Source organism: Gavia stellata, chromosome 4, assembly GCF_030936135.1.
Source record: "Gavia stellata isolate bGavSte3 chromosome 4, bGavSte3.hap2, whole genome shotgun sequence".
NCBI lineage: Eukaryota > Metazoa > Chordata > Aves > Gaviiformes > Gaviidae > Gavia > Gavia stellata.
This window is the reverse complement of record NC_082597.1, coordinates 38355477-38383299: the sequence shown is the minus strand read 5'-3', so window position 1 is coordinate 38383299 and position 27823 is coordinate 38355477. Positions and strand designations below refer to the sequence as shown.

Below are 27823 nucleotides of genomic sequence, written 5' to 3'. Positions count from 1 at the left end.
CACATAATGTATTTTTCTTTGAGATTGCCCATTTCGCTGAATTATAATTTGGGTCCTTCTTTTTTAGAAACGCCAAAATATGTCTATTTTTTCCTTTTTTGTGCATCTCTGGTTTTGTTAATCCTGCTGCTTCAGCTTATTCCCATACCCTTAGCAGCCAGTAGTAGAAAACGGGCCGGTTATCCTGTCTTCTGTGTAAACTTGTTTTCTCAGAGTGTGTTTCTATATCACTTCATATTGTTAAGCATGCCTCCCACTTTGACACTACCTTGTGAGGCTGATGGCAAGTCTCTTTGAGTGTCACACTGAGGTGCAAAAAATGGTTTACCCACTCTGTGACAGAACTAAGGAGGCAGCATTATGTTGTTCATTACAGCAGTGTCTAGACTGCAGCACAGTAATAAAATGTGCTGCTGACATACATACTCACACTCTGGCCAGACTCCTTCAATAGCCTGGTACACGCAGTATGGCTATGGCCTCCCCTCTTTGTTGAAATTAATCTCATTTTGCTTTATGCTTCATCTTGGAACATAGACAGACCAACTTCTGTGACCTAATGCGGTTAATATCTGGGAGAAGCAATGGTCCATGCTGTAAACACCTAACAAACACATACATTGCCTCACTTTGTGATTTTATTTATGGCATATGCAGCTGTGAGCATCTGCTATGGATAATACATGCTAGAATCTTCTAGTGTGTGCATAGCCAGAAATATCCATGGATCTGGGATAAAAAGGAACTTTTTTGATGAGTTTCTTTCTTTAAATGTAGAAAATTGGCATTAGGGTATATTTGTAATTTAATTGATAACAGAATAGAACATTCAGCACTGAACTCTTTAAAATAATGAGAAGAAAATACAGTTAATTTCTTACATCTACTTGCAAAGCTAACACACATTCTCTTTTCTTTGTTAGAAGAGCTGCAGATTTCATTAGCTTATTGAGCTGTGACATACAACAGTTTAAGCTACTCTGCTTCGCTTCAGGTATTACCATTACTTCTAATCCTACATCTTTCATATAAAATGAAGAAAACATAAAGCACATTCTTGTGAATGCTTTGATTAAATACGAAACAAAGCCAAGGTAGGCACAACATGGCATCTGAGTGATAAGAAAACTCAATCGCAGTAGATCTTATACTGAGGAGTGGAGGAGTTCTGTAGGAATTTTAAGGGTATGTAATTTAAAACCAAACTGCCGACAGATGTTTGCTACAATACTTGTTAGAGGGCTTCGTTATTTTTATAACCTTTTAAATTCCTCTGATTTATAGAAAATGGCCATTTAAAGTCCATAAAAGTTAATCCCGACCGTGGAATTATTTGCCTAAAATGAAATTTCCTCCCTTTGCTGAGGGCTTTGCCCACATGGGGAACTGTTAAAGGGCAGCTGCGTGGGGCTACCTGCTGCCTGAAGGCATCGAGTCCCCAGACTGTTCACACAACGTCTGCAGGGGCCCTTGCCTCAGTTTCTGAGGGTCTCAAACAAAGTCTTTACACAAAAGTAAAGCATATTCTTCCTTGGGTGCTTCCTGAAGTCAAGCCAAAACCAAAAAGCCTTCCATGCATGCAGAGTGTGCAGCTGCCAAAGATCAACAATTTATCTCAAACCCTGTTTCCTCCATCACCTCTGATAACACCATTCCTCTAAGATTTAGCTTCAGTACCAAATTTTGCCCCTCACATACCAGACAGTTCATAGGCTGGCTTTAAAAAAAAGAAAAGTCACAAGAATGTTTTTATAATGGAAAAGGGATTATAAATTATGGGGGTTTCCCCTTTATCTCTCAACAATGTCCAAGGAAATTTGTTCTCACTACCAGGTCACTCACAATGACGACTTACAAGCACAAGTTATGGTACTCACTAGACAGTATTTTAATTGCATGGATCTATCTCTTCAATTAACTATCATGACTAAATTTCATACTAGGCTGGAGCATGGTAGACATTTGCTGAGAGTGTGTTGTTTGCTTTTCAGTCATGATGATTAATGTAAGTTAATTGGCAAGCAACTCAAATTACAGCAGGACAATACTGGAGACTGGGTGTAGGGATTGTGTCAAGATAGATTTTTTCCAGATAGATACGATTTATGGTAGCCAAATCTTGTTTCAGATTCACAGGTTTGAGGAGTTAAACTACTCTGCTCTACTGTGCAGCTTCTCTAGACTGTGATTTTTGTATATAATTTATATATTAAAATTTAACCAACTCAGTCCAGCACATGTGATTTGCAAACATACTCTGCAGCACATGGCTTCATAACCTTGAAGTCATGCTAGCTGGATCTACTTGAGGTGTTTCAGGTCGTCTTAGATACTAACATTTCAAGAAGTTCAGTTTTTGTCAACTCAGCAGATGTACAAACCTTCGTACAGAAATGGTGAGAGCAGGTATCTCCCCCCAGTGCAGTGCATGGCTTTCCTCCTGAGCAGCCTGTTGCTTGTGCAATGTCTCTTCCCATCTTTTTAACGTGTGAGCAGAACGTACTCCTGCCTCAGGCACTAATCACTGCTATGCCTCTGCTCTGGTTGGAGGAATTCCTTCCTTGAAAGGCAGTGATTATTGTGGCTCATGCAGCAATCCATTCCCTTTCCCACATCGAACTTTCTTTTTGTCTTTGTCCTTAAGCATCGTTTCGACTCTAGAAAATGGGATTCCAGTTCCTTTCCTACAAATCAGGGCTCTGGCTCATGAGCTGACCTGCTACAACAGCGTGGCTGGAATGGAAATATGGGAGTGGAGCTATTTGGTCTAGTTACCAGTTGTTGTTTACTAGAATAGTAAGAACATAATGTTTTAATATCCCAGCCCATTATGACCTGGTTTAGATATAACCAAACATGAAAGCTTGCCAATGAGAAACAGACACTACAGCATTGACTCACTCGCTGTACTGTTCTATAGATGTGTGGAGACATATAATTATTTTTCGGAACCAAAGTTTTATTTGAAAACAAAAATGTTCACAATCTGACTTTATGGCTTGTTTTCATATTTTGGCATGGTATATTGTATTGGAAAAAATGTCTTTAATTAAAAGCAGCCTTTTGAACATTACCCCAGACTTCAATTTTCATCTCCTGTTTTACTGCTTCTCTCCATGTCCCCTCTCCCTCCCACATATACTCCATGTGTTTAACCCACCCTTAAAAACTTTCACGGCTTCCTGCCCTGTTGTTTTGCGAGTCCTCCTCTGAGGTCTCTGTGCCTACACAACACCCTCTGAAGGCTGTCCGTGCAGAGTGTAGTCCCATGCTGTTTGGGATCTCCTTGCTGTCCTCACAGAGCGAGTGGATATGCTGCCAGGGTTGATCAGGAGTTTCATAATGACCTGTCTACCCAGCTCACGAGCGCTTTGCTGGTGTCACCAGGAGCTAAAGGGAGATGGTCTCTCACATGGTGCCAGGGCTTCTGCTCAAGTTAGCAGAGCACAGCATCACAGAAGGGCTGAGGCTGATCTGAGACCTGCCAGTCTGATCTCGAGATGATCTAGTCCACCCCACTGCTCAAGCAGGGTCACCTAGAGCCGCTTGCCCAGGACTGTGTTGAGTTGTGTTTTGAATATCTTCACAGATGGAGGCTCCACAACCTCTTCGGGCAACATGTGCCAGTGCTCAGTCACCCACACAGTAAAAAGGCGCTTTCTCAGGTTCAGACGGAGTTTTCTCTATTGTGCCCATTGCCTCCTGTCCTGTCACTGGGCACTGCCGAGCAGCGCCTGTCTCCATCTTCTTTACACCCCCCATCAGCTATTTATACACATTGATTAGATCCACTCTTAGCCTTCTCCAGGCTGAATGGTCCCAGATGTCTCAGCCTCTCTCTGTATGTCAGATGCTCCAGTCCCTTGATCATCTTTGTGGCCCTTCACTGGTCTCACTCCAGTAAGTCAACGTCTTCCTTGTACTAGGGAGCCAGGATATTAGGGGAGAAAAAGGGCAGTCTTCTGGCTAAGGGCATTGACTGCCATGTTGTACACATAAATTAACTACCATTTATCAGCCCAAAGTTCTCATAAAATGTTGGCTTTAATCTCTGTTTATTTCACCATTTTAGCTAAAAAACAGACATAACAACACTGTCTACTATCAATGGGTTGCTGGATGAAGGCACATTTTTGCCAGTGCCTGTGCTAAGGTTTCAAGTGCTTTTCTGAAAGCAGCAGATACAATTACCTGTGATCCCTCATATGCTTCAGGGTAGATGAGAAGCCAGACTTTAGGGAAAAGGTTCATTTCCACTTGCTTTGTATACCTGCAGCTGTGCCATTGACAGTAGTGGAAGTCTCCAATGACTTGCTAAGATGCATACATCTCAGGTGTACATGTTGTGTACAGCTACGCTGCAGGCGCATGATGTCACTTTGCATCAAATACGAAGAAATATCAAACAGATGACTCAACAGAGAGGCCAGGGTCCCATGCAAGAAAGTACCAAAGCCTACAATCTGTGCCACAATGCAGGTGCGTATCAGGAGTAGGATGAAGGTAGTGGAAAGTAGTTTTTAAATCATGCCAACACCTTTTTGGGATCACCAAAAGAAATGATTTATGTTGCAGTTAATAATGAATGACATAAAGCAAAGTCTGTAGGAAAGCTCTCAGCTCCACCTTGGAACAATCTAATGAACTGAGGTTGAACAGTGTCAGAGCTGTAAGCAAGATATGTGTCCTAGCATGGCACTCCAGTAACAGGGCTATTCATTGCCCAGCACTTTTTCCCCCAGGCAATGTGCCGTGCTGTGCAGGTCAACCAAGAGCAAGCTCGGATATTCTCACGCCACAGTTGCATCATGCGTGTGAGTATGTCCTTCAGGCTGCGCTTGTGGTGCAGGCAGGTCATCCAGGCTCACCAGTCAGTTCCAGAAGGATTCTGCCCAAAAAACAGCCTTAAGAATTAGCTTACTGTTCATACATTTTTTGTGGTCTGCCAAATAAAAGGTGTGGGTTGTAAAAAATGTCTTCTCTTTATAACATTCGTTCACTGTATGCATGCTGTTTTCATGCTGTTATGCTGCATCCTGATTACTCTGTGGTCACTTGCAATCTCTGAAATAAGAGGAAATTGTCTGAAAACTATGCTTAGGTAAAGAAGCACTCAAGGAAATAATAGAAACAAATCCAATGAATGGCATAATGAAAAGTGTGGTATTTTCTGCTGTAGTTTATATGCTAAGTAGTTTGCTTCCTTGAATGCAATTATAATATATATCCATTTTTTATTTATTTTGTCATAGGCTGAGTACTTCTACGAGTTCCTGTCTTTGCGCTCTTTGGATAAAGGCATAATGGCAGATCCAACTATAAATATCCCTCAGCTTGGAACAGTTCCTCATAAAGCATCAGGTTTGTGCTGTAGATATTATAAATTGTGTTCCTGTAAATAATATTCCACAGCCAGTAAAGTCTAAATGTGTATTAAGAATTGCAGTTCTGAAGTTTATTGCTGAAGAAATGCTTGCCACAGTGCTTGACACCGAACAGCTTGTGAGTGCCTTGCTTGACTACAGCAGCATATTTTATCTGAGCCAAGTCAAATGAAGCTTTTATGCATAGGTAAATCAGCTGAAACTTGTGCAAGATTGTTGCATAAAATTCATGTGCATGAATATTATTACTTAAGTTGTGCAACTTTTGGAAAACAAAATCTTTGATCACTGTAAGGAATAGTTATCAAATTTGTCTGTTTCTGAGAGGTTGCAGTTTGTGGACGTTTTACTTTCAGTTGGGGTCAGCTGTTGTCACCGGACATTCAGCTCAAAGATACAAGTTCTGGTTTAGGATATTATCATTCACCACTGTTCCCTTACTTGTGTATTCTCAGTCCTTCAGTGGACCTTACAGCTCCACAGCAGAGGCTGAGCCCAAACCAATGTGAGTGCTCCAGAAGCACCGTGGTGCACAGTGAGCCAGGTGGGGTAAAACAGCTTTCCATGAAACGTTATCGAACCCATTTTGCTCTGAAGTGGATGAGTAACAGTCTACATGATCTGTTCAAGGGCTAATATGTGGTAGTCTCTGGCAGAAAGGCAGAAATGTACATCTGGGTGGCAGAAGTGTCTTAGTGATCATGGTTTCATGATCAGCCTTAGCCAGCCTAAGAACCGTGTGGCAAATATGAGAAAGAAGTGAGAAAAGGAATGTGAGGGTGGGGCTGCATGCAGATCCAAGTGTAGCACTGATACATGGGTTTACATCTTAGGCTGGTCTTCTTTTCTTTTATCTTTTTTAAATATATGAATTCTGAAAATTTGTGTTTGATATCTTCAATTTTCGGCTTGTAGTAGAACAGCATTGAAGTAATGTTGCAGCACAGCTTTTTACTGTGGGACCTGGAATTTCACATTAATGAGTGGTGTCTCCATTCACTGGATTGAGTGAGTGGTATTGAAAATGGATTTGGATGAAGAGTGCTATAACATTTACACCATAATTGCTGCAATTTAATTGATTGCAAGCCCAATAAATTGGCAAGTAAAGACGTTTACTCTAAATGTAACTAAAAAGGTCACAAAGGCAAAGTTCTTGTTAAACATTGAGATTATTTCCACCTCCATATAAAGCAAGTGAGATATGTGGGAAGCTCTGCACTCAGCATCCTCTAATATAAGCTACTTTCTCCTTCAATTTTAAACTATCTAGAAAGACTAGACCAAAGTGAGCCTCTTCTGATTGTGTCTAGGAAAACATATAATCTACAAGTGAAAGGAGGCCAGAGATGAGATCTCACAGTTCCAGAAGAAGGTCTGTTAACCGTCATGATAGGAGGTCTGATTAAAACCAAAAAGGACTTACCCTGTTTGCAGCACTGGTACTGCAGTTCCAGAGCTAATGTGGGCATGTCCACGGTGTTCCCTTACATGGAGCATGTGCATTGCACCACTCCATTTAGTATATATAAGCTGTATTTAAGTTCTGTTTGGCATTATAGTGAGTCTAGTGTTTAACAGCCATTGATAATCAGTACATATACAATATTTGAAGCATGTATGCTATTTAACAGTGATCCACTAGCATGATGGTGTTTTTTTTACGCTGCCTGCTAGCTGGCTGAAATTAACTGCATAGCCTTAAATAAATACATGCTATAAAAATAGTGAATGGTGGCTACTCTGTAGTTATTTCTAGAATTAATATGTTCACAAAACTGTTCTGACAAATCTAGTCTAGTTTGGCTGAATCTATTGCATTACCAAATATTTTTTCTACACGTATGCATGTCAGAAGAAATTCAGTCACAAGCTTGTATTTAATAGCAAATCAAGAGTAGTATTTCTTGAAAAAGCATTTTAGCCCAAAAGATAACATTAAAGACAATTAAGGAGGAATAAAAGAGGAAAGACAGCTGTATTAGACTTGAGAGTGGGAAACAAGAATGAGGATTAACAGTTAGATATCTTACTCAGAGGTAATTGAACCCAGTGGTTTTGTCAAAATCAGGGGACTTTTAAAACTTCTTTGAGGATATTTGCTTACCACCAATAAAGCTAAATAAGGATGGCTTTAGTGCTTTAAGGCCTGCCTAGCCTGCATTTTGTCTTATGGCCAATGGTGGCCGTAAGAAGACCTGTGGAAGAGCAAGGGGAGGGCAAGCATAAGTGATACTCCTGTTTACCGTCTCAGCTCTGACTAGCTTCAGGTCAGATGATTTCCTGAGTCTTAAGTGATTTGTGTTTTTTATAACCCCACATGGGTTACAAATCTCTCATTCTAGTACTTATACAGGCTCTGCTTGAGTCCATATAATCTTCTGGTATCTCAAATGACTTTGGCAAGGAGTTCACTGCCTCCCATTGCATGAAGGTGCCCCTCCTGTTGTTTTGAGTCTGGCTGCAACAGCTTCGTCTGATGGGTACTAGTCCTTGTACTGGTAGACACAGCAGTCAATCCATAGTGTTGGTCCTGTCCATACCAGTCATGATTTTGTAGATGTCTGTTATGTCCCCTCTAATTCTTCTCTTTGCCAGGCTGAAGAGTCACAGCCTACTCAGTTGCTCCTCATCAGATGCAGCCTTGTTGTCCTTCTCTCAACTTTATCTAATCCAGTAGAGCTGTAATGAGATGAAGTATCAAATTCTTCTCAAATTTAAATTAGATTTAAATCACTTAGGTTCCTTAGACTAATTTGAAAATTCCATCTGCAAATCCCAGGATTGCTACCCAATTCAATGCTCACAACACAGGTATTGTTGCACCTAGGCACATGGTAAGATGTTAATGTATGGTGAGACGGCTGGAGAAGATGCCTTTTAGTGAGAGCTTAAAGAGCTAAGACTACTCAGCTTGTCCAAAAGAAGATCTCTGAGTGGAGTATGGGTACCTGTCCAATGAGGAGGCTGGCTTCTCATTTCATAGGGGAAAGCCTGTGAAGATCCAGTGGTTCAAACTGAGGTCAGCAGGTTCAAAACGAAGTCAGGCGTTTTTGGTAGTGGCGGTGATTAACGACTTGAATTGAGGAAGGTCAAACCAGCTATTGGTCTGTGCCCAGAAGAAATGTAGTGGCCTGTGACTGAGAAGGAGCTGGCCCCGTAAGTGACGTGAGCCGGCCCCTCCTGTCCCAGTCTGCACCAGCCAGTGCAGTGCCATGCTGGTGCCACCGGTGCAAGCTGACGTGCCTGGGCTGCTGCCACAGCACTGCCTCGTGCGGGTCACACAGCCCCCCCAGCCTGCTGGTCAGGCACAGGACTCCTCCTCTCCCTGCCCACTGTTGAGGTTGACACGTTAAAATGTATATGCTGAGCAACCAATGGTGCTGAAACTCTCTCCAGGCTCAGTGGGAGAAACCGGTGCCTTCTCTGGGTGCAGCAGCATCTGTGCTCACTCTGCCATGCTGACAGGGACAGTGGGAGGCAGGGCTGTGCATGGACTCCCACTCTTCTTCAGACCCCGCACGCTCACTTTTACTGGGATTGGTAATTCAGATTCAGAGATGTCCCTTCAGCAATCCCACCCCTGAGACTGTAGGTGGCTTTTGGTGATGGCATCCTCCAGGAGAGCATTCTAATTACCAGCTAAAATTAAATTAGATAGATGGCTGGCAGAGAGAAGTCCTAAGCTGTGATTCCCTCTCCTTGTTCTTAGCCAGTGATGGGCAAATGTAAACTGCATCCTGAATTTGGGAAGCAGGGACCAGACCTGAGGTTTGCCCTGCCATAGCCCTGCTCAGCACTTCGTTAGCCCACGGGAGCTCATGGCCGTGGTTCTGGATGGAAGGGACTTTTTCTCTGTGCTTTGTTTTGACTGTAGCGCTGTTGCTCCATGCTTAGCATTATTCAAACGGGCATAAAAAGACAGGGATTCAGGCAGAGTTTAGGGACTTTATTTTGGCTCTGAACCACCACAGAGCTCAGCCAGAATCTGTGTGCTTATTGCTCACAGGAGGGTCCTTTACTGCATTTCCGTGTGCCTGGGAGTTCAGACACATGGGAAGTCCAAAAATACAGATGCTTCCAGGGTGGGGAGTGCTGGAATAAGGGGTTTCTGACCTGTCCCCTCGGACTTTAGCCCTAAGAGATGCATGCCTGGTCTTTGCCCTAGGCATTTAAACCCACAGCCAAATCTCAGGGAAGATCAGGGGTTTGCTACCAATTCAATGAAGTCTAGATATGATTGTAGTGCCATCATTAAACTTCTGCCATATCTTCCTCCCCATAACAATTTGCTCAGCTAAGTCACACATATCCCAATACAAGCACTGATTTCCTGCATTTTGTGCTGTGAGAAAGTTACTACAGTTTAAGAAGTTCACTGCATTTAAACTATATTTAATACACTGTAAGAGTTTCCTTCTTACCACATGGTTACATGCTTTTTGTAACAGTCTTTCAAAAGATCGGTGTAAAAGCTCTTCAACAATGAAATTGCTTTATAATGAAAACGGCAACAGACCTTTCAGTCTGTAGGACTTACCAGAAGCAGAATGTGTTTCAGCAATAAATTATTCTATATTACACCAAGGCAACAAATAACAAAAATGACCCAATTATGACTTGCAAAATTTTTTATAACAAGCAATTTAAAACAAACCAAATGTAAGGCTGTTAGCTTAGTATTTGGTTCTGAAATCTCAGGCCAGCTTCAGAAGAAATGAATAAACAATTTCTATTAGCTGGATCTAACTTATAAAGCAGCTAGGAAGAGCCAATTTTGAAGAAAAGAGTTAAAATCGTTTCATCTGAAGATTATTTAAGATCAGTTGTGACAATCACAGAGGAGCATTCCATAGCTCTGATGTATCGGGCTTGCTTCCTCATTAAAATGCTCCAGATTTACTGGCCTTAATTGTTTACTTAAACTCTTTGTAGTTCAAAAAGTGTTTGAATTATTTTCCTGGAAAGGCAATCTCCAAATATCACTATACTTAACAAGTTCTGTCAGAGTGATGTGTCTCTGTCTTCTTTTTAAATATTTGCACTCATGATCTTATTTATCAAGTGTACCATCTTGCCAGCACTTTTTGGAGTAAGTTTTGATTAAATCAGTATTTTATTTAAGTATTAATTGCAATATCCAAAACAGCAAAATGTGTCTAAAGTAACTTTTTTTCCAAAATGTGTGAGATGTTTTTGCAGAAGTTGTGTGAAAGCCTGCAAAGTTTAGACTCAGAAGTGATCAACTAGGCTTAGAAAACTAAATATAGGCTTCCAGCTTGTTTTGGTGTATCCTTAGATACCTCCACGTGAGTAATTGCCTTACCTGCAAGCAAAAGTATGTTTGTGTTAAGACCCCTGTCTGTGCTGCAAACTGTTGAGGTTATGTCAGTAAATGAGCACAGGCTCATCTCACAGAATCACAGAATCACAGAATCACTAAGGTTGGAAAAGACCTGTAAGATCATCAAGTCCAACCTAAAAAAAAAAAAAAAATACAACAAAAAAAAAACCAACCCACCCAACCCCACACAGCACCATGCCCATCAAGCCACATCCCACAATGCCACATCCACACGCTCCTTGAATACCTCCAGGGAGGGTGACTCTACCACCTCCCTGGGCAGCCTATTCCAATGTTTCACTACTCTCTCAGTAAAGAACTTTTTCCTAATATCCAGCCTGAACCTCCCCTGGTGCAACTTGAGGCCATTTCCTCTTGTCCTGTCACTCGTCACTTGGGCAAAGAGACCAACACCCACCTCTCTGCAACCTCCCTTCAGGTAGTTGTAGAGAGCGATAAGGTCTCCCCTCAGCCTCCTCTTCTCCAGGCTAAACAACCCCAGCTCCCTCAGCCACTCCTCATAAGACTTGTGCTCCAGACCCCTCACCAGCTTCGTCGCCCTTCATCTCCTGTGCTGCTGTACTTCCAGTCCTGAGCCGCCTATGAATAAGGTGATCTGTGTATCTCTGTGTTACAGGTTTTCATCAATGGCTTTACTCTAAAGCTTAAATGTAAATATTATTTATATTTTTTAGTATTTTGATGTATGCTTTTAGATGTATATAGATATATGTGCATGTAAATATAAATCATTCATTGTTATCATTCTCCTTTAAGTTGTTCAGGTTGGATTTCCTTGCCTTGGAAAACAAGATGGCGTTGCTGCATTTGAAGTGAATGTGATCATAATGAATTCAGAAGGCAATATTATTCTCCAGACCCCTCAGAACGCCATCTTCTTTAAAACCTGTCAGCAAGGTAATGCTAAAGAGGACATGCTGAAATACCGTTAGACCTGGTCACCTAACTTTCTTATGTTTCATTCAGGAGAATGTCTAGAGAAGATGGAAATAAAGTGCTCACACAATGTGTGGCAATGGTGGTGAATGCCAGGCTGTTCTGGCTCTGTGGATTTGCTGTTCATTTACCACATGTTTACTAACCCTGTCAACCCTGTCTCCCTTAGCAGACTGGGTTGGAGGCATTTCTTCTCCTGTTCACAGCTCGTCACGTTAAAGACGTTGATAGAAGTGTATCATGTGAGAAGCACCTGTTAGCAAATGATTTGAGGTGCTTGGAGGAGAGCTAGTCCTATGAAAACAAGCCGAGTCTAACATTTCCAGAAGTGGTGCATAATTTGGAGAACGGAATTTCTGGGATCTGTAGTGGGGACACTGACTTCAATAAATACTGTTTGGTGCCTTAGTTCAACAGTTCCTTAAATCTCGACTTGCACATACAAACCGAATGCAAAAATCCTTAATCAGAACATTTCTGCAAAATTTGGCTTTACCTTCTCTGGAGCTCAGATGGCAACCTCTTGGTTTTGGATACAGGTGAGGTGGTGGAAGCTGGTCCTCAGTACTTGCAGTCACCAAGCAGTAAACACACAGGCTGCACTGGTAGGAGAAGGGCACCATGAAATTATTGCAGTGTTTACTTGGAAAGAAGTGAACCTGTTTAATCAACCTATCTATGAACCATAAACACTATGTAATAAGACACTCTGGATTAATTTGATACACTACAAACAACTATAATTATCACTTTCAACTGAGGCTGTGGAAATTGAAAAAACAGTATCTAAGATAAGGCAGTTATCCCATGTCATGTGCAATTGTATCAAATTAACCCATGACAGGGCTGATGTACAAAGAGTGAGATTTTTATTCTTCTCCTATTAAATTTTCATTCCCAGTCCCACACTTCTCTGCATTCTTTTCTCTGAGCTAATCAGCTGTAGCATGGCTTCAAAGAGTGAGCAGCAGGAGCAGGAGTTGTTTATTCTTTGAAACCTCACTACACCTAAATAGCAAAGCTGCTTGTCTCCTTTGAAGTCTTGCTGCTGCCAGTTAGCCCAGGGAAAGTGGAGGAGGGGGAGGAGAAGTGGGCAGAGAAACAGGAAGGAAAACGGGGGCTTAATGGAAGTAAAATCAATCAGATCTTGTGTATGAAGTTGGGTGTTTGATGTAAATACAACACAAAATATTTGCTTTTTATTTTTCAGTACAGTTCAATGATACTGAACTTAATAAACTTTGGAAATAGTGTTGGGGTAATCTAATAGGGAAAGCAGAGTTATGGGTCCATTGTGGAAAAATGTGGCTTAAACAGAGAGGGCTCCAAACTCAGTTTAGTAGTAGCATTCATCCAAGTTATCACTTCTGTGCTATTTGTTGTTGTTGTTACTATTTTGATATGAGATGTAATATTAAACAATTTAGCAGTATTGCATCCTATGGCCTCCTTTGTTCCCAGAGCCAGCTGAGAGATGCAAGGATGATTTCCCAAACTCTAGAGGTGGGCAGAGGAGGAGTTTTCTCGCCTGGTCTCTTCCAACATGTACTGGGGTAATCCCCACTCCTGCCCTCTATCCTGTGAGGTGGACACCGCAGTGTTTTGGGACAGATGCTGAGAAGGATGAGAATGTCCTTACTGGTTGGTGTTAGAGTAGGGGTGAGTTTCCTTCCTCTGAAAGATGTCGTTCGTGGTGAGGAGCTTCAGTTACTCGGGCTGGGGCCCTGGTCGCTGTTTCCAGTCATTCTTGGCCATCCAGAAGGGCCCGCGCCAGAGGAAGTGAGGGGAGCAAGGGAGCAATTTTCTGGGAGAGGAGAGGCTTTGCTGTGGCTAAGAGATCGCCACACTAAAATTACGTTTTCCTATTTTTCTGTTTGAAATGTTATGTATTTAAGCATGCATTTTCTGTAATGAATAGCAGCTCTGCATTTGGGTACAAAGAGAGAAGCATTTCCAGAAAGACTCCTAGTCTGGAGTTGGAACACAATAAGACAAAAAAGCCTTTCCACTATTACTACTGCTGCAAACAGCTTTACTTTTAAAGCAACACTTTTTGCTTTATGTACCAATGGCCTTGGATGGAAGAGCTTTTTGAAATTATACCTTTCCTCCTCTCTCTTTCTGGTTTATTTGGCAGTTGTATACATCATCCAGCCACCTGACCGGTACATCAGATTTTCTTTCCTTTTGCTTAGTCTCAGAGTTACCTTTCGCCATCCCGCTAAATAGAGAGCTATAACGCGAGTGCAGCAGGATGCTGCTTTTAGTTATAGCAGCCATCATTTCCTGTGGCTCTAATCATCTACTAGATAAATTTTCAAAAACAAAGGTTTATTTGTGTATGAGTCTGACAGATACGTCACCTGATTCAAATATTAGAAGGAAGAATCATTCAAAGTTTTTTTAAGTCCAGGGTTATGTTTTCCTCTGTATTAATAGGACTTACAGTTTAAAGAATCTCAGTGGGCTGCAAAAATGTCTCAGGCAACCTGGTCCTCCTGAATTTATAGACATCCTGCTATTCCTTGCCACTTTAAACAAGTGCACTTTAAAAGCTGTAACTGCTTGAATTTGAACTCAGGTATTATTCAGTTGAGAATCAGTGTGAATCAATGGTACATCTTTATAGCCTATGGATAGTAGGTGCCAGTACTTCCTGATGAAATCAGGTGACAAGGCAATGGAGAAGTAAGGATGCTGTTGGCAAGTGTTGTCAGTCACGATGTTTACAGCACTGTTGCATTAAAGGAAAAAGAAAAAAAAAAAGACATGATGCCAACATTCCAGCCAATTGCTGTCTAGTAGATGACCTTCAAGTTTGGGTTGAGATAGTTGCAATAAGATTGCTCTCGGTCTGCCTCAGAGTTTTTTGAATCTTCTCACTCAGAGTGTCACGCAGCATGGCATCAAGATGAACAGGTCATGCCCACTCTGCTAAAGCTGCCTTGTAGCGCTGGTACCACTGATCACACGTGATGCTCACTTTTTCTAATGGGAGTAAGCAGCCTCTCCTGCCTACCTTCTTCTCTGTGAGAGATCTAGGAAGGTATTTTTGAGCAATTGTTTTTCTACCCAGCAGTCATGTTTTCATGGGATTCCATAGGGTTCAATTTGTTTTGCCTCTTGTTCGATGGACTCTGGTGTTTTGAGGATGGTGATGGTACCCAGAGGTATTTCTCATCCTTGCATAATGCAGGCAGTGTTGCCCAATGCTTTAACCAGTGTTTGATCGATAGTTGAGATGTGAATGAGTTGGATGATGATAGAGGACCACTGTGCAGGAATGCTTTCATCTTCCTTTCTCGTCTTCTTTCCTCTAGCCTTGGAGCTGACTCTTTCATTTGAACACAGATTTCATCACTTTGTCACCTCAGTAGTAACAGATGTAGCAATTAATACAATGCAAGTTGCAGCGCAGTCTGCTTAAGGCTGCAGAAATTGAAACTGGTCCTGCATACTGAGGGCAGGTCTAACCAGCAATGCAAGTCCTGGACTGCCTTCTCATTTCTGCATGGAGGAGAAAGTGCTGTATTGAGCAGAGCATCCACATTACTCATGCACTTACAGAACAGCAGAGCAATAGAAATGCATAGTCTGTCAACAAGCACATGGTGCGTTTGTCTGAACACGTGATGAAACCTCTATTTGTAGACTAACAAAAAAGAAACTAATTTCTCTTGAGGAGGTCTTAGCTGAACTTCTATTTCTGCCAGCATCCACCTCTCTGCCAGCAAATGTTTTTACTAGTGTGTCAAAGGACTATATTGATCCTACTGAAAGTTGGCTGACAGCTGAAGTATGTAATATCCAATTAAGTTTGTCGTTATATTTTATGAAGCGGAGTGTCCAGGAGGATGCAGAAATGGAGGGTTTTGCAATGAAAGACACGTCTGTGAATGTCCAGATGGATTTTATGGGCCTCACTGTGAGAAAGGTAATTTTAAAAAAATATTCTCAACTGTCATCTTTACCATAATCTCAACAAAACTGTAGCTACTCCACTGTAGCCTCTCCTAAAAGAATGGCCTATTCTGAAGGTTTCATGTATTTTGACTCCATACATGTAAGAGAATTACTATCATCATCCATGGTCTAATGGAAACATTAATTGCTTACAAGAAAGACGTTTTCTCTCTAAGAGATTGCTTTTAACAAAAATTGACACAATAGTTAAGTGATCCTTAATAGCAGGGAATCCTTCTGGTAAAAAGATTCAATAAAATTCTTCTGCTAATGAGGACTAGCTGGGAAACAAAGCACAGGACTTTTGTTGTTCAGCATTTGTTTATTTGGAGATAATCTCTAATTTGGAGATAACATCTAATTTGGAGGCAGGCTGGCAATGAAGATGGGAAGATGAAGGAAAGAGTCTCCTTTTCCTATCTATCAGTGATGAATAGCCCCAAACAACATTTCCAGGAGTGGGGGAACCAAGAAAGTGAGTGACTTGGCGAGGAAACTAGGTCTTTCCTATCTCTTCCTTCACCTCCCCCAGTGGCAGACCCTCCCTGGGGTGACTTGAGAAGGAGCAAACCATCCCCGTGGGCATCCTTTTCTAATGGCATCCTTCACTGAGCTCCCAGATGCTCTGGCTACATCCAAAATATTAAGTACAAAGGATGAGTTCTCTGGCCTGGAGGCCAACTGGGATGGTGCAGTTTGCATTTTTATGTTTAATAAACTCTCTTACACCCCCAAAAAATGCCCTCCAAACTCCCTGCTGGGAGGAGCCCATGGCCACTGGTCACCCCAGGGCCATGCCCACAAGGGTTTGCCAGTTGGCCAAGGACAAAGCCGTGCCAGGAATGGCACGAACAATTTCACAAGATGGATGATCCTGCGCCCCCACTTGGCCCCATGCCTGGGTGCTGTTTAACTCACTGGTATGAACCCAGTCTCGCTCCATGTACCAGTTACGGGCAACCATGAAATGAAGCATTGTCACCTGACATGTCTCCTTGGAAGAGCCTTGTGGGGTGGCTACAACTGCAGAGAAGGCTTGGGAGAGCACAGGGGCTCTGGAGAAGGTTCACGGGGAACATGCAGGACAGTTTGGCCACTGAACCAGGCCATGCGACAGGCTCCCCTAGCCTAAATTGGGTATCCACGCTAATGCTCGGGTATGCAGAGGGAGAAGGAAGGGTTCATTGTAAAGCCTGCCTGGGAACCCCACTGAATCACTGACACCTCTGAGCACAGCACCTAAAGACACAGTCCTGTCTGCAGAGCTGAGGCACCAGCTGCAGGACCAGAGTCCAGTTATAGAGGGTGTAGGTGGGCACTTTGCTCTCCCCAGTTTGGAATTAAACTGTACAAGAGGCAATTTCTGCTTACAGAACCAGATTTGAACATAATTTAATCTTCACTTTTTTAGTAATGCTGTATACAAGTTGCCAGATACAAACCAGAGATGTAATTGATTTAACCCACTTACAAAGATGCTTTACAAAGGTGGCGTTACATTCAGCAGAAGGAAAAGTAGCTTAAGGAGACAACGTGCTGTGTATTCAAATAGACAGTTGCTATCACACCAGCGATGTTTTTTCTGTTTTTCTTGCTCCTCAGCACTGTGTGCTCCTCGTTGCATGAACGGGGGACTCTGCATTACACCCGGCCTCTGCATCTGCCCCCCAGGGTTCTATGGCATCAACTGCGACAAAGGTAACTGCCGGCTAAAACCCTCTGGGCTCCATATCCAGCAGCCTGTCTTTATATCCCTGTGTTAGTTTCCTTCTAGGAGTGGATTTTGGAAAGTCAGGCAAGTGATGAAGTAAGTAAGTTTTAGAAGTTTTGTCATTCTTCAAATAGATGCTCTAGCACCACCTGGGAGTTGTTGGAAGTGCTTTTGCAGCTGAATGTGCAGGCATCCATATATGCCACCTCTGTGAAGGTTAATTTAGATGATCACTTTAGTTGATCCACTGAAAGCTGTGGGACCTACCACAAAATTCACTTATATTTCTGGCCTAGGAAGAAAAATTATTTCTATTTGAACTCTAGTGTCCTGGAGTAAAATTAGTTTTACTAATCATTTAGTACATTAATTTGCTGCATCTGGACACATGAAAAAATAAGCAGGCTATTCATTTTTTGTTGCTGCATTGTGGCTCAGGAAGGATAAAAAGGAACAATCAGTTGTTCAGTAATTTGGAACAGTCCAAGCTACCACTTAGAAGAAAATCAGGTAGTTTCCTGCAGACATATAACTGACCTGCTTATGGTAGAAAAGATTACAGAACATCACGTTGCATTTATTGTTGCAGAACTATATGAAGTAGAGACTAAAAGCAAAAGGTCCTAGTGGTCATTCCAGCAAAATAATGGGAACCTTTCTAGGCCTTTAGGTATGCTTGCACAAACTGTTGTTGTCAAAGTCCTTCTGACTTGTATTTAGTCCTTGATGAGACTTCTACCGCATTTAAAAAATGTTTCAAAAGCGCACTGTAATGAAATGCTCCCAATGTCTTGAAGGATTAATATGAATCCCAGCTGTTTGGTGAAAAGTCATGTCTAACACAATGTAAGTAATTTGGCAGGTGAGAGACACAGCATTTGCATCTATGTCACCAGACAGCAAAAACTTAGACAGGTTTCTTTCTAGTCAAGGCATTAATTAAGAACTGTAGTGAAGTATCCTCTTGCAGAAATAACTTCCAGTCCTAAGCTGTGCTCCTTTTATCAGACACTGACAGTTTCAATAGCAATAGCGACTTAATCCTTCAACAAGCTTTACGTGGGAGGATTGATAAAGATGTAAGACAGTCTGTCCTCAGGGATCTCATTGCTGTATTGTTCACTTGTCTCTTTCTATATTGACTTGTGTGTGTACCTGTGTAAAGCATTATGTATGAAAAAATGCATTTCAGTCTTCCTGTGTAAACCAGATGAAAAGATGTTAATGCAACTTCTTTAAACCTACTCAATGTTTATTCACGATAAGCAGCAGAAAACATTAAGGCCAAGTCAGACTGAGTTCATGTTAGTGACTTAGTTCATTCCTGTTTTATTTGTTTCAGCAAACTGTACAACAACCTGTTTCAATGGAGGAACGTGTTTCTATCTGGGAAAATGCATTTGTCCTTCAGGCTATGAAGGAGACCAATGTGAAATTAGTGAGTAGCATCTCCATGTGCTTGCTTTCACTTACATCAACTTCTTCTAGTGTTGGTGTCTGAATGATGACGTGCTACCTGCCTTTGCTGGGCTCACAGCAAGGGTCTCACACAGCAGGTTGGGGTCCTCAGAGAGTCAGATGCCGCATGACTCCAAATGCATTTCTTACTGATAAGTTTGACACATTGCTAGACCATCTCATCCCCTACTTTTGTTTTGTTTTTACTAGTAACTGGGCTTGGTAATAACCCTCAAGCCGTAAGTATGCAAGCAATACTCTGTGCCAGACAGATGTGCTGCTGTGCCAAGCCCATGTGGAGCAGCTATTTTCAAAGGTTATGGCAATTTGCACTTGGGCACAGCAGATTAGGTTTGAGCCTGCACCTCTGAAAGGCCTACTATAAGCTGGGAATGGAAGGGTTTGGGGAAAAGGGAGGACTGAACCGTAAGAACTGAGAGCTTTTATGTAAGGTATTAAGTTGCATTCACATGGCAACTTGAAAATCCATGTCACAAACATCAAAAGGCTTGCTATTTTCAGAAGTTTAGCATCAAAGCAATTCAAAATACTTTAGCTCATGGTTGATCTAAGTGTGCTGTGTAAAGCTGGGGGTGGAGATATGGCCATGCTGGAACAGACCTGGGAAGTCAGCTGTCAAATACTTGATCTCACTAAGAGAAGAGTTTTCTCGCAGCTCTGTTAAATTGGATTAATTCTATCGTTCCCCACACTTGAATAGAGTATGAGCATTTCAGTTTTGAGAACGTACACCTGGGTCATTCTTTCTGGGCTTAAAGCTTCTAGCAGGACGCTGTGTGAGGAGCTTCCCCTCCTGTAAATAATCTCACTGATGTTCCCCAGTGCCTTCACAGAAGCGCAGAGAGCAGCGTTTGGCTTGGGATATGTAAGAGCTGATTTCTTAATATGCATCAGTAGAGGCAGGCTCTTCTCACAGTTACGGAATTTGTATCATCAAATACTTTGGAAACGCATGGAAATAAGCTCTAATGTGCTGTCAGCCAATACAGGACAATAAATGAATTACTGTGTGAAGAAAGAGCACAGATACCATAAGACCTACACTTTGCTCAGTACTGATGTGTAGATAAACAGTAGACGTATATAAATGTTTCACCATATCTCTATACATTACAAGGTATTTTGCAACTCCTTTTTACATAATCAAAACTGGAGCCAAACAGAAGCAGTAAAGCTTTATTGTTATTAAATTAATAAAGATTGCCCTTTGATATAAATTCATAATAGATGTCAGCAGAACGATAGTGTGGGTTTCCACTGAATTTACCTTTGCTTACATCAAGTTCAAATTTGACACTCTGACAGAACCCATTTCTTTCTTCAATACCCAAGAAGTCAACTTTGTTGATACTTCTCAGATGATGAATAAGGTTTGGTTCAAGGTTTGAGAAGCATGTAATTTATGTCAGTGGTGCTTTTTGAGGAGAACTCTTAGAACTGGTATTACAGCATGTATAATTAAGGGTAATCCATTTAATTGATCTGTCCAAGGGGCTCAAGATCATTGTTGTCTACTGCTGCTTAAGATGGGTGCAACTGACTTTGGCTTCTTGCAAAGGCTTACCTGTGCGACTCAGATTAAATTAATTAAAATACAGGCAGTAAACTAGTTTCTGTACAAAAGAAAGAAAAAAAAATTCAGGATCACAGTATGCTAAAAGCTAAACTGGGATCATGTTGATGAGCGCAAGGAAAGCTACGCACTTGCCTTGGCTTTTGTAAAGCTGGGATGGCAATTGTTAGACTGTGATTGATGGCTGCTACCACCTCTGGGCACTGCACCAGTGGAAGACTACAAGAAATGCTAGACAAGGCTTAGAAGCACCAGAGGACAAACACAACTCAGTCTCTTTTCTTAGATCCAGGGCCAGCTACATTCAGTCATGGGGGTTTTGAAATAACAAGGGGAGAAAACCTTTCAACAGGCAGAAAGCCATCTTCTGAAAACTGCTAAGTTCTTTTTTTTTTTTAATAGTGTTTAAAGATTTTGAGTGCTTGTCTAATAGTTGAATCACTCTCTAAGACTCCTGGGAAATGTACTGGACCCAGTCTACAATACTAACAAGCATTCACAGTCTTCCAGGCTTTTTCTAGCTATAGTTATGTATTGTCTCTAATTAGTGATTCAGTTTGAGTCCAGAGAGTTTTATTTTGTTTTGGATTCCTCCCCTATTTGTCACCAACTGTTTTGTTGCTTTTTCCATTTCTCAGTCAATAACAGAGAGAGTTATTAGTCTTTCCTTCATTCTGTGAAAATATCTTAGTCCAAAGTTAATTGAGCTGTGCTGAGCCAAATATTTGCCTAAGAAAACTCTGTGGAAGTTGGTGTCACACCCCTTGACCCATATTCTCCAGATTTACTTCAAGAACTAGGAGAATCCCTGAATTTCCTTAGCATTGCTCCTTTCACTCATTAATTACTTCGGATCCAAATGCTTGCAAATTAAAATACCTACAGGTTCCCTCTCCAGAGGCTTCTGCAGGGAAATTGTGCTTTTGCAGAAACTCTCCTTAGCATGGTTTGTTCCGTTGGCTGGTTAAGAAGCTTGTTTCAGGGCTATTAAAATAATTGTGCACATTAGGAACAAATGTTTCTTTTATATTGACCATACTGACACACATCGCAGAAACCTGATGGGGTTGAGAACTGAGCAAGCGCTACCTGGGGTATTGAGGTCCCAAGGGTGCAATCTGTGATCATGAGATGAGTGCATTTGCTGAGGTTTTCAGCACAGCAAGCGAGCAGTGGAAAGGATGAGTGTTGATGTTTAAATTATCCTGTGCAGGTCTCAGTTAACATCTTTTTTAAAAAAAAGGAAAGGGAAGGAAGCAGTTTGCTGCCCCAGGTTCCAGGTTTTGTTTGCTCACGGATTCAGGTAAATATTAGTGCTAAGTCTAGGAAGGGTCTTTTTTCTGAAGAATCCAGAAAATGTTGTGGGATTAGAAAAGATGAAGAGAAAAAATGTACGACGGTGAGAAAAGCTGCACTGGTAGATATGGCCGCCAAGAGGTTGAGGGTATAGCTCCTGATGGCCCGAGAGTGCCCGGGGACGTGGCAGTGAGCCTCCCTCGGCCTGCGGGTGACCGAGCTCCTGGGCCCTGTGCTCGCCCTTCCTAGAGACAAGTGAAGATTTCATTAGTTCGATAATGCAGACAAATTCTAACAGTCTGGTGATGGGAGACTTGATGTTAAGTCTGAGGAAGGCCCTTGGTGTGAGTCAGGCCCAGCAGGAACTTAGTGGGGATTTCCTCCACCAACACGGACCTCCTCCCTCCCGGGCGAGTCAGGGCCGAACAGCGCCGTCAGGCCCAGCCTCTTCCTCTGCCGAAGCGTGAATGCGAGGGGAAGTAATTTCCAGACCAAAAGCCTTGAAAAATGTCTGCCAGTTCTAGTTACTGTTACCAAAGATGCTCTGTTCTTTGCAAACAGGAAAGAAGGCCATGCTTTTTTAATGCGCCTTTAGTTTCTGGGCTGTGGTGTGGAACAGTCCTCATGGCACCATCCACAGCATGGTGGTGCTCCACAGCCACAAGCTGGCAGGCCCGGCCAGTCTGTTTATTGTTTGCAAGTAGCAGCCATACCTGTCAGTTCCTGAGCTTCCTAGTGCTTAAAATCTCTCTGGGACACCACCAGATTTTCTTCTGCTTGTGCCCCCTGGGTATGGATCCACTCTCTGCAAACACGAAGTCTGGACACTGGTGCCTCCCCCACGAAGGGCGAGGAGAGCAGCAGGCAATACTGACCGGCGGCACAGGGCACTCTGTGGAGTCCAAGTGGCACAAATCTCGGCAAAATCTGCATGGACAGGCTTTGGCCGTGCCAAATTATTGCCGTATTTTCGAAGCAGGAGAATGCATATAAAATGGAAGCACAGACTTGCAGCAGAGTCCTCCTGATGGATCCTTAGTGGACACTCTTACACCAGCATCCAGTGAGTTTTTGGGTACAAGGCGGGCTTACCAGACATTTGTCTCCGGTAGGTGCAGGGGACTAAGACCATTGTTTTCATGTTTTCAATTTCTAGGTAAATGCCATCAGCCCTGTCGAAATGGAGGCAAATGTACTGGTAAGAATAAATGCAAGTGCTCCAAAGGCTACCAGGGAGACCTGTGTTCAAAGCGTAAGTACCAAAGCCACTCCATCAGTCCTTGTTGTAGAATCATAGAATCGTTTAGGTTGGGAAAGACTTTTAAGATCACCACCTAACACTGCCCAGTCCACCACTAAACCATGTCTCTAAGCGTCTCATCCACACGTCTTTTCAATACCTCCAGGGATGGTGACTCAACCACCTCCCTGGGCAGCCCGTTCCAGTGTCTGACAACATCAAGCTGGCTGTACAATATCTTTTTACACAATGTCAGCACTGATTGTTTGTTGTCAAAGTATTTCAGGTTAATTTATTTCCTGGACATACAGCGTACACCAGACTTAAGGGAATTATGAAACCGGAAATGTTTTTTACAAAAGCCTCCCCACAGTTTCTTCTGTGCTCCGAGTTTCTATAAAACAGCAATGTGTCAGCTTAGTAATAGCAGTTTAGTAATAGGGAAATGCTTAATAAAAAGTCAATACATTGCAACGTTAAAATCCAACGGGAGCGCTTTGTGAGAGGGGTGCTGGGGGCTACCCTCCTCTCCTGCTGGTTCTGGTGGATGCTCAGCTCTGCTATTCCATCTGCTTCTCTCTGCCAGAGACTGAGCCAGTCCCTGAAAGGGAATGGGGGGTGAAATGTTTCGGGGCTCTGCACGCACTCAGTGCAAAGGCACAGATTTACTGTGAGAGCCCCAGCCTGTACCAGGGCCAACCCATCATGAGGAACAGTAGGAAAAGCAAATATGCAACTCTGTCTCTGGATGAAATGTCACGAGGTCAGGTGTATGCGCTCGCTTTCTTACAGCTGTGTGTGAACCCGGCTGTGGCCTGTACGGCACCTGTGCTGAGCCCAACAAATGCCAGTGCAAAGAAGGCTGGCACGGAAGACACTGCAATAAAAGTAAGTGAGAAACAAACCCCGAGAGTCCATATCGGTGGTCTTACACATCCGATGCTATACAGAAATGACTGCTTCAAGAACCTTTCCAGCATCATTAATGATACCACACTTCATTTTTTCTAATCTTTAATCTAAACAACAAAATGAAGATTCTCAGTACTCCATAATTTTAACTACTTAAAAAAACCTCAGAATTGTTTGAAAGTGTTTTGCCAAGATCACCCTTGTATTAGAAATTCCAGAATCTGGTGCCAACCAGATTTCTAGATGACCTTGCTTGTCTTCCACCCGTAGTATGGAAGGGATCTAAACTTCATCAGTACTCCTCAGTAATGTCAGCTAGCTTTAAAATGTTGGCTAGGCATTTTTAGAAATAAAACTCTGGCAGATTTTAAAGCTGATTAAAGCATAAAAAATGAAATGTCCTTTAGAAACTTCGGGGAAAACTTGAAGAGTTATGCAAGATCTATGCTTACCAACTTCAGAGTTTTTCCTCCTTTTCCCACCGTGCTCTACAGACTACAAAATATATTGTCCCAAAGCAAAGTTAAAGCCCTCAGAATGAATTTCTGTTGTGCTTATTGGTCCAGTTGACACCTATTGAAGCAATTGATCATTTCACTGGGTTTAAAATAGCACTATAAAATTATTTGAGATACAATTGGTTATATCCAGTAAGAACTTCAGATTTAATTTTATATTCCATGTGCAACAGTGCTATAGCAGCAGATCTTCAAGACCCATTCTGTACATCCTCCCATGAGGTATTAATGTTTGTCACTAACAATTCACATTTAGTGTTTTAAGTGTCAGTAATAAAAAAATTGAAAAATTTTGCAGCTATAAACCCCAGCAATTAGCCATAAGAAACGTAAACCTTACATTGCATCATGAACTGAATGTTCGTTTTTATTAAATGCTGTTGATGTCTGTGATTTGTATCACATTAAAATATATCAGAATAAATATAGTTGTTTCATTAAAAATGAGTATTATCTAATAAAAATGGATTTTGCTGTGAAAATTAGGTTTGGGGAGTCCACTTTTCTGCTGTTAGTTAGTGGGCCTGTGTTTAAATATTCGTGCCATTCACTGAAGGAGAAATACCATTAATATAAGTTATGGTTAGAAAAAAGGTACATGAAAATGAACCAATATGAACTTCAATTCATAAGTTCAATATGAACTTTTTCTTCCTGTCATACTGTTCTTATAAATAACTCAGATAGCAAGTGAAAAAAAAAAAAAGTACTATGGGTGACCATCCCCAAAGAAGTAGTTACCTGTACAACAAAACCAAAACTCCTAACTGCCTTGTTTTGAGGAATCAATAGTCACACGTTATTGTCAGCTCCAAGGTTTTCCAGCTTTCATTACTTGGAGTTTGGGTACAGTCCTGCTGTGTTTAGCACTGCAAAACTCTCTTTGTGTTCAGCAAAGAATCTGAGAATAGCCCATTTGGGTTAAATTCACCCCCATTTTAAGTGCCCATGTAGGGCTTAAACTGCAAATACAAGTGCATGCACTGCAATTCACTCTTTTCAACTAAAACCGGACATCTCCTGATCTTGAGAGGAGATTTATGGTTAATTTGTGAGACTTGCTTCATACTCCATCAAATGAATGGCTCCTTGGTAAAGCTGTTTTCATAAAAAGAAGTGGTTAAAAAAATTGAATGGGAGACTCGGTTTTTCAAAGTCATTTCTATGGGGTTTAAGTAATGAGATGGGTAAATGGAACTATAAATAATTACAACATAATACTTTGAATTCCATTTTTATTGTTCGTTTTCAGTTTCCACAACAAAGCAGCATTGCTAAGCCTGTTTCAGACTGCTTTTTTATCCCCCTAGGTGTTTATTGTTGCTGCTGTTCTTTCTCTTTGCATTCAGCCATAAGCCAAAGCCAAGCTCAGGTAGCTGACGCAGATTCTCCCTGCAGGGATGCTTATGCCCCTCTTTAGACACCATCACTGGTAGATTGGCATGACTCTCACCCATCCGGTGTGGGCTGTGCACACGTGAACCCAGGGCTGAGTGACAGCCTGGGCACACTGATGGTCCCCTGGGCTCCCTGGCGAGACGAGAGCATCTTTCCGTCTGGCAGCACCTCGTCCATCCTGGGGGCACAGAGAGGGATGAGAGCTTGCATAAGGCATAGCAAAATCCTTTGTTCAAATGGGGGGGGACTGTTTCGCCTTGAAATATTAGCAGTGGATCGTGAGCCTGCTTCTATGGTTTCTTTTCTCTTGAATTGGCTAATTTTCCAGGGTACGGAGCCAGCAGTCTGGGCGCCCTGAGGCCAGCAGGCAGCAAGCACAGGCAGCACACGCCTTCACCGAAAAAGGCCGAGGAGAGGCATGTTCCACCCGAATCCAATTATATCTGGTGAACTCCAACATCTGAAACGGGTCATGTTACACAAAGTTCATAGCCTTCATTAACCTCTCATGGATTGAATGTTAAAATGCTGTTCATTACAGTTAGGATTACCAGCTGGAATTTTATTAGCTTCATTATAAACCACTGAGCTGATATTTACTCTTCCTGTCAAGTTTTAGAAATACTTCTATAGCATGACTATATAGGCTTCTTCTTTCAGTGCTTTGGATGGTGTTTTGTACTATAATTCAGTTATTTTTAAACTTCCTTTTTTGATTATATAGCTGCAAATATTTTCCAAAAATTAAGTAACAATATTCAAGCAGAAAACCTCATAGATGCTAACCTGAATCATTTCAATGACTACAGATTTCATTTGCCTAAGACAAAGGAAAGGTGCCTTTTACATTTTTGCTATTGTGCATTTAGACTTTTCCCTGAGAAAAATAAATAAAATAGATAAGTTGCCTAATTTAAAAACAGAATAACTCAATTCAATGTTATTTTTGGCCTTACAGTTTTGCAAAGTACTGCGTATTAACAATACACTGTGGTGGTGGCATTTAAGCAGCCTAATATATTGTAAACAAAGTAGAACTAAAATGTATGAACTTTCTGCATCAGCTTGAAGCAATATAATATATTGTAAACAAAACAGCTCTTATGTAATAAACTTTTTATACTGATGGTTATGTATAAAATAAAGATGCTGCTTTAGTTTTTCGAGTACTGCTCTGTGTGACCCGCTGTGGTCTCATCAGCGCTGGGTTGGGACAATGGCTTTTCTAAGAGCACCCTCATAAAACAGCGGCACAGAGGGGTTGGTTTCCCTGTCTCTGCTTTTAGCCCCACAGCTCTTAAAAATATTTCAGAAGAGCAACTTCTTCTTGTGCCTTTGCAAAGGAGGGGATAGCACAGAAGGCCAGGTGTTTCTCTCCCTGCATTTGCCCTCCGCCACATCCTCCTTTCCCTGCTGCTGCACTGCCAGCCGGCCATGCCAAGTTGGTACTCCCTGTTCATGGCGCCTCCAGTACCTGGGATCTTCTTCTCAGAGCCTCTATCCAAGCAGGTAATTGTCCAGCGCTGGCGATGTTTCCTGCTCAAGGGTGATGCTCCCATGTCGTGTCGTGTTCAGACTGTGTTAAGGTTTGGGTGCTGCCTCTTGCGACAGTCAAGGGCCACACAGTTTGTAATGTGCTGTGGCTGGGAAGCAATGAAAATGGTTTCTGTCTGCACTGAAGAACAATATCCACTTCAACAAATGATTACTGGCCCTTGCTGTACTGCAGTTCTGGGAACCTTATTGTCTGGGAGATAAATAAAAAAAACCCACATAATTTGGGGCATAAAATTAATGAAAGAGAGGTTTTGAGTTACAAAGGAAAAAGTCTAGTTTATTAACCTGACCTTGCTGGTCTTAGTCAATGGACCTGCAAGCCAAGTAAAAAAACTTGCTTAGGCCAGAGAGAGAGAGGACAGCTCTCTAAGGATCCGTTTTTATGTTGTCCTTTGTGCAGTGGGACTGTAGATGCTGCCCAGCAAACCTGATCCGACAGGGGACCAACCTGCCACAGCCACGCATGGCTGCAGCCCTCCAGGTCTGATGCA

General features: G+C 42.0%; 1 protein-coding gene across 1 annotated transcript in view; it reads left to right on the top strand.

Moving 5' to 3' along the window:
• WIF1 (WNT inhibitory factor 1) overlaps nt 1-26225 on the top strand; it is a 45255-nt gene extending 19030 nt beyond the window's left edge. Inside the window, exons 3-10 of the mRNA XM_059817172.1 lie at nt 5253-5361; nt 11506-11646; nt 15524-15619; nt 17251-17346; nt 18702-18797; nt 22864-22959; nt 23740-23835; nt 26104-26225. Coding sequence (XP_059673155.1) covers nt 5253-5361; nt 11506-11646; nt 15524-15619; nt 17251-17346; nt 18702-18797; nt 22864-22959; nt 23740-23835; nt 26104-26225 — 852 coding nt within the window. The remainder of the gene's footprint in view (nt 1-5252; nt 5362-11505; nt 11647-15523; nt 15620-17250; nt 17347-18701; nt 18798-22863; nt 22960-23739; nt 23836-26103) is intronic.
• Nucleotides 26226-27823: the final 1598 nt, after the last annotated feature.